This window comes from Populus alba, chromosome 16, assembly GCF_005239225.2.
Source record: "Populus alba chromosome 16, ASM523922v2, whole genome shotgun sequence".
NCBI classification, from domain to species: Eukaryota; Viridiplantae; Streptophyta; class Magnoliopsida; order Malpighiales; family Salicaceae; genus Populus; species Populus alba.
This window is the reverse complement of record NC_133299.1, coordinates 5465408-5476616: the sequence shown is the minus strand read 5'-3', so window position 1 is coordinate 5476616 and position 11209 is coordinate 5465408. Positions and strand designations below refer to the sequence as shown.

Genomic DNA, 11209 nt, shown 5'->3' with positions numbered 1-11209 from the left:
TGTTGCTTTGTTTATAGATAAATGCCTTTATTAACTTGAAAAATCTTCTCCATCGATCATTCTAGGTATTTCCTAATTTAATTATTCTTCAATTGCTTCAATTCCTTAAAATCTTCTCCATCATTCTGGGTATTTTCTTCACAACCTTTCTCTTGACTTTCTAACACTATAACCATGAGCTTGTCTCATCAGAATGTCTTAAAAAAACATAAAAAAGGCCAAAAAAATAACAATAAATGCTAGGATTATGGTAATTCAACTTTTTTTAAAATAAATTATAAGAAAGGAATGAGACAGCTAAAGCAGTATCCAAAATAAGTTGCCATTGGCAATATATAGTTAATATATTGTGGTGATGATTATAAATGACCCATGCACTACTCAAAGAATACAAAGAAAGAACACTTGCCTTACCAATAATACCTAGATGGGATATATAAAAACCAATTGTCAAAGGTGTTTATGTCTGTTTTTGTCTCAAATTTCACCTTTCAGATGCATGCTTTAACTTTGTTTAATGAAATTTTAACTTAAATTATTAAATGAAGTTATAAGATATGTTTGTATTATTTTTTTAATATGTTTTTTTAAGTGAAAATTCTTTGAACTATTACTTATACTTAATTTTTTTATTAAATAAAATAAAAATGATGAAATCCACTACTTGATCAACAATGCTAAAAAATCATATCAACCTAAAAATATAATAATAATTATTATTCTTAAGATATGGTTCCTTATGCAACATTTTGTCGTGTGCTTGGTCAAAGACTAGATCGAGTCCACTAAGAAACATTTATGCAATTGCAGCGTGCAGTTGTTTCACACCAGCAGCCATGCCTGCTATCGGTGGAGTCTCGTTGTCAATTTCCCGAATCATAGAGACAAGTGCATTGTAGTAGGTCGAGAGGGAAAATCAATCCTGACTTGCCAATAAGAATTGACGATTTGATTAGTTCAAAAAATTTGATTTTATCCGAACTGCCATAGCCAAGACTGCACCCCATACATCCTTGGCAGTAGGAAGAACAATATATCGATTCGCTAACTTAGGAATCATAGAGTCAATAAACCGACTCTTAATCATGTCATTCCTCATGGCCTAGTTCTGTTCTTGAATGTAAGATCTTTGAGTGCTGGTTGTTTGCTCCAATGACATAACCGACCTTTCCCTTGGCACCGATACATTAATTATTTCATGGCTGAAGCCTAAATCTGATAGTAATTATCATTGAGAATCATCCCATTAGTTAAGAAACGGGCAATGTCAGCTTGAGTCTTGTTTGTATAATGATATGGATGATCTGTTGTGGCTGAGAAACTGTTACAGGTTGAGTGATGGTTTTGTCTTTCATTAGAGCACAAAGTCTGTTGTTGGTATTGCTCGTTGATCAGTTGCAAGCTGCTACTGTTGGATATTAGTTAGGAAATTTGAAGATTTGAGTGTGCAACAAATTCTTGGTGAGAGTTTGGATTCGAGAAACAAGTATTTTGATTCGGGATTCTTTTGAGATTCATGTTCTTTAGAATTGAACAATATTCTAATACCATATTCTATTGGAGGCTATTTATATCAAAGATATTGGTACTGTTTAGGAAAAACAGAAGATTACAATCTCCTATAATTATGAGATTTCCTATAGTTATGGAATGGAGAATAATTCTCCATAATTACAAGATATACAGCTAATTAATTCCAATAGAATTGTTAGAACCCAGTTCGTTTGATGATTTACTAGTTTAGAAAAATGGAGCTACGGACATTATAGGCTTAATCAGTTGGTGTAGCTGCGCTGCTGCTGAGATTTCTGTTGGATTCCTGAATCAAGTTAGACTGGATATTTGCTACATCAGAGTTTTAAATGAGCATCAAAGTTAGAGGAGCGACAATGATTGCGGCAGTGGCTTGGAACATAGCATGTACAAGTATTGCGACAGCTGAAGTGATCCTCTAACGTAGAGATTCGGAAAAGCTAAGAATCTGCCAATTCTAATGCGCAGACTATTGCAGGAAAAAAATAATCGAACATTTTGTGTTAGCTAAATTGAACCTCGCATCTGATCAATTTCATGTGGTGATTAGGTAAAATCAATGCCTCGAGTAAGTTAATCCTAAATCATATCGGGACGTACGTACAATCATTGATGAAACCGAAAGATGTTTCCTTTTACAATTATTTCCCTCTTGTCGTCATATGGCAGCCAATGGAGGCTAATGCACACGCTGGCTAGCCTTACAGACAGAGTGCTAACCTGTCACCACTGCAAAAGCCAAATGTAATTATAGTATAAAACGTTATAAACAATCACTTTAAAAGTAGTTGGCAGTTTTCATCATCCCAAAGTAGCTTTGTATAATTACTACGTATAATATCTTAATCATGCCGCCCATGGCCTGATTGTGTTAATTATCTTACGTTCGACTTTGTTCTCTGTCGTTTTCTTAATCAAGTCAGTTTCCGAAATAAACAAAGTAAAATCACCACCAACTACGCCGTGTCATTTCAAAGAAGTATAGAATTGACAGATGGAAGTTCCTTTCAGGGTTTGTTCTTCGTCAACGAACCTATATCTCCTCAGAAGGGCAAGAAGACACAGGAGAAGAGCTCTGCATAGACAACTAGTTACTGTAGTTCATCGCCATCTTCATTCTTTGGAGGCTCAAAAAAAAGAAGAAGAAAAATGAAGTTCCATGGATTTCTTAACATCACACACCTTGTTTTATTTGTTAAATTACTTCAAGGAAAATGATTTTGCATCTCTGCTGGCAGTCAATGTTTAAAACCTTTGTTTGCTGACAGATTTTTCACAAATAATATACTGGCTTTAACATTATCCGACAGATCATAAGTACAAACTCTTGATTGAAAGCCACTCCGACCCCACATTGATTTTCATAGGCCTCCATTCTTGAAAATTTTAGAACATTTCTCATATCTTGAACGATAGAAACAAGGAAGAAGCTTCCAGCAACATGAATACCTTGAACTCTTCTGCAAGATAAAGGGCAGAAAAATCATATGTTTTCTTTTCATTTGCATACTGTGTGTAAACAGGCACGTATGATGCTTTATAGATAGTTGAGCTATGGACTTCTATTTAGTTTGAAGGTGGCCAATGTTACAGGATAAATAGTAAAGGTTTGATAATCTTGTAAAAAAAGTGTCTTACTGTAACAGGAAAAGAAAAACAGGGTAACAAAAAAACATGATTTTGTTATCAGAGAACTTACCATATTTGATTTAGGACTCTGATCTTTAATGCCTGCCCTGCTCTCGTATCCAGTAGCTATTATCTTTTCCCCAGTTTGGCCTAAGAATGCTTCATTATACCAGTTAATCGGACCTCTATAAAGGGGATTAGTCACTGGCATGTTAGGATAATGTTAAAGCTGACAACATTATACAATCCAGTGCTTGGTGGGTGCAGTAAACAGAGTATATAACAAGGGCTTACAATTTTCAGCTAGCAGACCCTAGGAGCTTCCTAACTATAAATTTTAACTGCACATTAAAAAAATTTATATGCATATTCAATAAAACAAATCAAGAAATATATGTAGAAATAAATAATAATAAATTTGTTGATTCAACCCAAAAATTGAATAGAAAGTTGAGAAAATATGTTTTCTTAAAAAAATGATTGAATATTTATTTAAGTTTGAAATTAAATCTTTAAAGTTTTGATTAGTTTGAATTAATAAAATTAAATTTTATTAACCCATATCTAGCATTAACTCAATATTAAAATTTAATTTTAACATCGCAAGAGCCCTTATAAAATCAACTGAAAACTAAAGAAAAAAATATATTGTGGGTAATTATGGCAACACATAAAAGATTGTCTTTCTTAAGTTGTTGTTTTTTTTAATATATTTCTTCTATCTCATATTGCTTTGAATAAAAAAACATACAATAAAAAAAAACAAGGATGTGACTGGAAAAAATAAGTTAAAATGGTTAACTATTTATAATTTCAAATGTTATTTCATGGTTTAATGAGCATTAAATTTGTAAAACCAAATTAGAATAGTTAAATGGAAAGAAAAAACAAGAATACAAATAAAAAATAAATAAAAATGGTTCTCTATTCATTTAAACAATGTTTTCACCATGAATTTTTAATGTTTTTTTTATTATAATTATTCACCGTGTAATTGTTTTTTTAATTGTGTTGTGTTTATTACATTTCCCTAAGCTGATTTTCTTATTCCATAATCAGCTTCTTAATGTCCGAAATTGTTTAGTAAAACTAATGATATATTTGCAGAATTTCAGATCAGAATAATGCAAGAAAGAAAATTATTATCAAGGATTATATTATTTGTTATTAAAGTTAAATTGTTCATCAATTGATACAAACAATCTAAGTTGTATTTAACCTATTAAAATTTTAACAACACTTTGAAAAAAATACACTTCCAGGCTTATGAACTCGAAACATTAAAAAATAAAAAATAAAAAATTCTTTAAAATAAGAGAACCTAAAACTATAGCAAACAAAGGAGAGGCATATATATATATAATGAACTCTTTCCACCTCGATTTATACCTAAGGGCAGAGATGCAAAATTAAATCTTTTACTTCATTGAATTTACAGAATCAATAAATTTAAAATGATTCAATGAAACTGATTAAACAACATTAAAATGATAAAATTTAATAAACTCAATGAAACTAATCAGAATCAATTTTGCTTTCATCCATAATTTTGATAAATTAATACTCCATATCATAACCAATTTTCCAACAATTCTTATATAAATGAAGAGTGTTTGACCAAAGATATATGGAATTTTATAGAGAAAACTAATTAGTAGGTTACATTAGAATATGTATATATTGGCTTTAAATATTTTTTTTAATAAAATACTATCGATGTACTTGAATAATTTATAAATATAATATCTTAAACTATGATGCATTTTTACTCCATCATTTTATTAGTTTCAAATGCAAATATGTACATCTTTATTTTAGATTTTTAAGACTTAATAATTAGTTTGAAAATTACAATTAGACTTTCATAGCAATGTTTTTTAGCTTTGGTTATTAAATTTTTTTTCTCTTTGTTCACTAAACTTCTTCTTCTTTTCATTTTTATTCTTTCAAGTTATGTTGATATCTTTTTGGATTTTATTTTTATTTATCTACTCTTGCTTACTAATGTGTCATTAAATATTTTAACTTTAAATTAAAATTCATTTTTTCATAATTAAAATTTAATTGGTTTTAAAAAAAATCAAAAAATTAAGTATCACAATTAACATTAGAAAAAGAGAAAAACCTTTTCCAGCTTGCATTGTACAATAAACAAGAAAAGTTCAATTTCATCACTCCAATTTTATTTTTTGAATGTTTAATCCTTATTTTTTGAGATTTTATATTTCAGTTATGAAACTTTATTTATTTTACAATCTAATACTCGTGCAATTGTTAAAAAAAAAAAAGGAAAATCATTAGAAAATAAGAAGGAAAAAAAAAACTTTCTTGTAGTCATATTTTGACCACCAATATATCTATGGCTTTATTTTTAAAAGCAGAATTCAATAGAAATGATTTTTAAATTTAATGGTGCATAAAAATATAGATTGGATTTCAACAAGTTTTTTAAGTTAATTTGATTTTGAGTTTTTAATCTTATTAAAATGTATTTTATGGTTAATCGAGGTTTTCGATGTTCAAGTGTTGCTTTTATGTTTTTTTAGTAAAAGGTGGTTGAAATTGAACTTTGGTTTTTTAATCATTGGTGCAACTTCTGTTGACTAGAGAAAGTTGCAGATGAAAATATTATTTTAAATAAATTTATTTAAGTAATATTTAAATAATTATTTGATTATACCAATATTTTTAAATAATATTAATATTTTTTAACAATGTTTTTTGAATAAATACATATGAATCTAATATGTATAATTTCAAAAACAAATTTACTCATGAATATTAAATACAAATAAAATATTTATTTTTTATTGTGATTTTTTATATGATATTTTTTAAATTTTATTATTCTTATATTTTGTAATAACCAAAATTATAATTCATGATTTTTTTTTGTTTTTTAATTAAAACTTGGTTTTAAGATTATGGTAATTTTTTATTTAACAAAATATTTCTAATAAAAAAGTTATATATTTTATAAGAGAAAAAACAGATGAATAAGGGAATGAAATTTTGATTTAAAAGATATATTTTTTCCTCTGTATTTCAAATCATTTCAATTGCCTTTAGTTTTTGTTCAATTAACCACACCACTAATAAAAAAAAATGTTTTTTATGAAAAAAAATACAATAATAAGAAAAGGAGGATATGGACTAAAATCACATTTTCTTACATAATTTTAATCTTATGAATATCAATTTTAATTATTATATAACCAAAAAAAAATTAATGATATCGAAAATGTCTACAACGTTGATTTTTATTTTATTTTTGTTAAGTTTTATCTAAAAGGAAAAGTCCAAAATGGTACAAATAAACTGCCTTTCTAATTATGTAGAGAAAGCTTCAAAGTTATTTCGACCGAACCTTTGGGCTTTGTCTTCTCCTCCACAGATACTCACTCTCCTCAGCACAAATGGAGGCACCTATGGATTTCCTGATGCATCGATTAATCATCTACCCATTCCTAGCTTCTTCTATTTTGTGACAGACCACGCCTCCTTCTCCCTCTGGGATTCTTTGAATTTTGAGTCTTTTGAATGAATTTTGTTTTTTACTCTGTTTCAGATAGCCTTCGAATGATAGCAAGAAGTAAGAAAAATGGATCTTCAGCAGTTGATCGATGCCTTTGTTAAGCTCCGATCTAAATGGAATTTCTCTCTATTTGGTTTTGCTTAGCCGTCAGTGAAAAAGTCAAGTTGCTGGTCAAAAAGGTGAGCAATTGAATACTAGTAGGACTCAAGTTTAATTGGCTTTTCCAATTTCATGCCATTGATCTACCTAACTCTCAAGTCTCCTCTGTACCTGCTCTAAGAGAGAGTGAAATGGAGGTTGAACATTTTAGCCACTCAGTTCATCCATTGATCTTGATTAATCAAGTGCTAGAATATAGTGGTGAACTAGTTATTTGCTCTGGATGCGACGAACCAATCTGGGGTCCTTGCTACAGTTGCACCTCCTGCTACTTCTTTCTTCATAAGAAATGTGCGGAGCTGCCCCGTGAGATCAAGCGGCACATTCATTTTAAACACCCTCTTCATCTATTGGCAAAGCCACCGTCACATTATATCTTGGAATGCTTTTGTGATTTGTGCAGTAAAACTTGCGAGAGTTTCGTTTACCATTGTTCTGTCTGCAGATTTGATCTTCATATCAAATGTGCTTTTCAACAGTGTTTTTTTGAAGTTGATGGTCAGGCACATCAATTTGCTCACATAGATCATTCATTGATTTCGAATGAAGAGCAAGAATTCCATGTTGAAGGAGTTATGTGCTCTGGGTGCGATGAACCAATATCGGGTCCTAGCTATCGATGCACTTCTTGCAACTTCTTTCTTCACAAAAAGTGTACTGAGCTACCCCAGGAGATCAAGCGGTGCTTGCACCCTCAACACCCTCTTCATCTATTTGCAAATCCACCAGCTCATCATACCAAGAAATGGATGTGTGATTTGTGCAACAAAACCTGCAAGAGTTTTGTTTACCGTTGTTCGTTCTGTGATTTTTACCTTGATATCAAATGTGCTCTTCCACCGTGCCTTTTGGAAGTTGAAGGTCAGGAACATCAATTTATTTGTCTACCAAAGTCGCTTCCGTTGAAGATCGTCTCTTTCACATGCAATGCCTGTGGCACTGATGGAGATGACTCCCCCTTCGTGTGCACCATGTGTCAGCTCATAGTCCACAAAACTTGCATTTCGTTTCCTCGCTCCATTAAATTGCTTATTCACCAGCATCCTCGAATAATCCACACCTATCACCTTGAACAATGTGACTCTAGAAACAAGTACTGTGGAATTTGTCGTGATGGAGTTGACACAAATTATGGAGTTTATTATTGCCAAGATTGCGACTTTGTTGCACATGTGATTTGTGGCATACAATATCGTCTATCTAATACAGAGAGCGATGGAGATGAGAGAAGTATAACTATGAATGATGAATTCAAGGAATCTAGCTTTGATGTTGTCCGTGAGATCAAGCATGGAGACGAAAGAATAATTGCAGAGATCAAACATTTCAGTCATCAACATAACCTAATCCTCATTGACGAGTTTAACAATGATCCAAAGTGTGACGGGTGCATGTTACCAATTTTTACTCCATTTTATAGTTGCACTGAGTGTAATTACTCTCTAGACAAAGCCTGCATAGGATTGCCTAGGAAAAAATATTGGCAGTATGACAGACACCCTCTGATACTCATCTTGAACACATGGGATGAAGATCCATTCCAGTGTGCTATTTGTGAGCAATATTGTCATGGATTCAGCTACAACTGCGATAGATGCCATCGCTTCCTCGACGTGCGATGCTTCAAATTAACAAAAGATTCCATTGAACATGGTGGTCATGAGCATCCCCTTTATCTTGCCGTGGAGAGCGAGAATCGTCATTGCAGTGGCTGTGGTGTTAGTGGAGAGTCTCAAACATTCAGGTGCGTTGTTTGTGAATTCAACCTGGATTTTAAATGTGCTACTCTGCCAGATAAAGCGAGACACAGGTATGATGAACATCCTCTCTTCCTCACCTATATTGATCCAAATGACTACCAATATGTCTGTCAAATTTGTGAAAAAGAAAGAGACCCAAAGCTCTGGTTCTACCGTTGTGAAGAATGTGACTTTGATGCTCATCGAGAATGCGTTCTTGGGAAAAATCCATTTATCAAGCTAGGGGGCAGTTACACATACGACATCCACCCTCACCCTCTCGCTTTGGTTGAAAAAACAGACGATTACCCTGCGTGCCATGCTTGTGGTGAGCCTTGCGATGACTTGGCCCTTGAATGTACTGATTATCAGTGTAATTTTATCATCCATAAACGGGGAAAGGGGGCAATGCATTAATCCGTGTTTCAAGTAGTAATTTGATTGCAGTTTTTTCATATTTTTCTCAAATGTTGTGGTTAATGAGATGACAGATTTTGCTGTCCATTTCTTTAGTTTTTTTTTTTTACTAGATTTAATGTAATAATATATGCTCTTCTATTGAGGTAGTCAAGGTAATTTGTCGTTTCTTTGTGCCTATGTATTTCTATCATTTTTTCCGAGCTATTATTTCTTTACCTTGAACAATAGAACTTGGCTAGAAGCTCTTCATTGCTTTAACCATTTGATTATTTGCTTCTACAGATCTTTAGTAATTTGTCGTTGTTGATTTTTGCTGTTTGATTTTGTTTAGTTGCTCCTTTAGGACGATATAATTTTGAAGGAAGAAAAAATAATAATAACATTATTATTATTTGATAATTGAGGAAAAGATATAATACGAAACTTTAAAGATTTTAAAAATATTATACAAGTCTTTTTTCTTAGGAAATTGGCCAGCCAGATTAAAATGAATCCTTGGATTTTTTTTTAACGCTGAACTTATATTGGGCTATATGGAGGAGATAACCTACCATGCTGATATGTAATCTAGCTTTGGTATAGTTTCTTTTGAATGGATATTGATTTGATTAAATTTAGATAATTTAACAAGATAATTCATGATCTAGCTAATCAGACTAAATCTAGGTGAAACCTAGCTAGATCAACTTCAAGGAATTTGTTCATTGATACGATAAAGTTAGATAATTTTTATTTATTGATACGATAAATTACTTTTCAAATAGAAGAACTAACTAATTACTTTGTTAAAAATATAGGGACTAAATAAATAATTTACCTTCATTAGAACATGTCGAATACAATTCCGTTGCTGTTATGACAATCGCCTCCAAATGGAGAAGATTTTCTTTTATACTACAATAAAATGGGGCTCTTAGTAGGGTTACCGAATTAGATCATCCACTTGTCATTTCTGTTTTTTTTTTTTTATTATCAATAAATAAAAATTGACATGCTTTCACTGAAAAAAAAAAAAAAAAGGTTTTTAAAAGTTCTCCAAACTTGTTTTTTACACTATTAACCTAAAATTTATGAATTAAGCCACCCTTATATCTAGATCGAGTTAGGAAAGGTAGGGTTGGGTTAGGGCTATATACGGGGCTCTTGGGGTCAAGTCGTGACCAAAGTAATTAAGGGTTAATCCTCGACTAAAAGTATATTTGATAGTATAATAGTAGTTATTTTTTAAATAATTTTTTATGCTGAAATACTTGCTAATAATATATTTTTTATTTTTTAAAAAATTATTTTTGACATCAACACATCAAAATGATCCAAAACGTACAAACCGTATTAAATTTTAATAAAAAAATGAATTTTGTGGGAACGCGGTTTCAACCGCGTTCCCAAACGCTTCCTAAATGTGTTTGGGAATGTAGTTATTTTTTAAAGTGTTTTTTATTCGGAAATGTATTAGAATAATATATTTTTTAAAAAATTTATTTTTGATATCAGTGTATTAAAATGATCTAAAAAACTAAAATATACATATTAATTTGAAGTAAAAAAAATAAAAAAATTTAAATTATTTCAAAAATATTTTTAAAATGTAAAAATAAGTTAAACTCGGGTTATGATCAGGTCTGGAGCTCTAAGGTAGGGGTTGTGACTATATCTAGAGCATGTGGGTGTCAGGCCGAGACCTGATCTAAGACATGAAGATCATGCTGGGACTAAATCAGGGACATGATGGGTGGCTAGGATCGAGTCTTGTACATCTTGAATTTGGGGAGATCAAGTCCCAAACATCCAAGAGTCGGCCAAGATCGAGTTTGAAAGCCAAGGTGAGGGTTCCTAGGATGGGCCAACTAAGTTTTGCATCGGGCCTAGATCAAATCTCAGGTGTTAAAGATCTGGCTAAGAGCTTATTTATTTTTGTATTACAAAAATATTTTTTAAATTATTATTTTAATATATTTTTAAATTAAAAAATACTTTAAAAAATAATGACCATCACAATGCTAAACTAGCTCAAAAATCGGATACGATACATAATATTTCAACTAGGATTGGATCTTGTATATTAGGAATCGAGCAAGAACGAGTCTCAAGTATCAAGAGCCGATTCAAACTAGATTTGGATTGGTTTGGAACAACGAAGAGGTGGGATGAATTTGTGTCTAAGGCACCTCATGTTAAGATCGAATGTTTGAAA

The 11209-nt window shown here is 31.3% G+C and overlaps 1 protein-coding gene across 1 annotated transcript; it reads left to right on the top strand.

The window, feature by feature from the left end:
• Positions 1–6493: 6493 nt before the first annotated feature.
• On the top strand, positions 6494–9215 carry LOC118051389 (uncharacterized). Its single transcript, XM_035062018.2, has one exon. The coding sequence runs from the start codon at positions 6988–6990 to the stop codon at positions 9010–9012; it is 2025 nt and encodes a 674-aa protein (XP_034917909.1). The 5' UTR covers positions 6494–6987; the 3' UTR covers positions 9013–9215.
• Positions 9216–11209: the final 1994 nt, after the last annotated feature.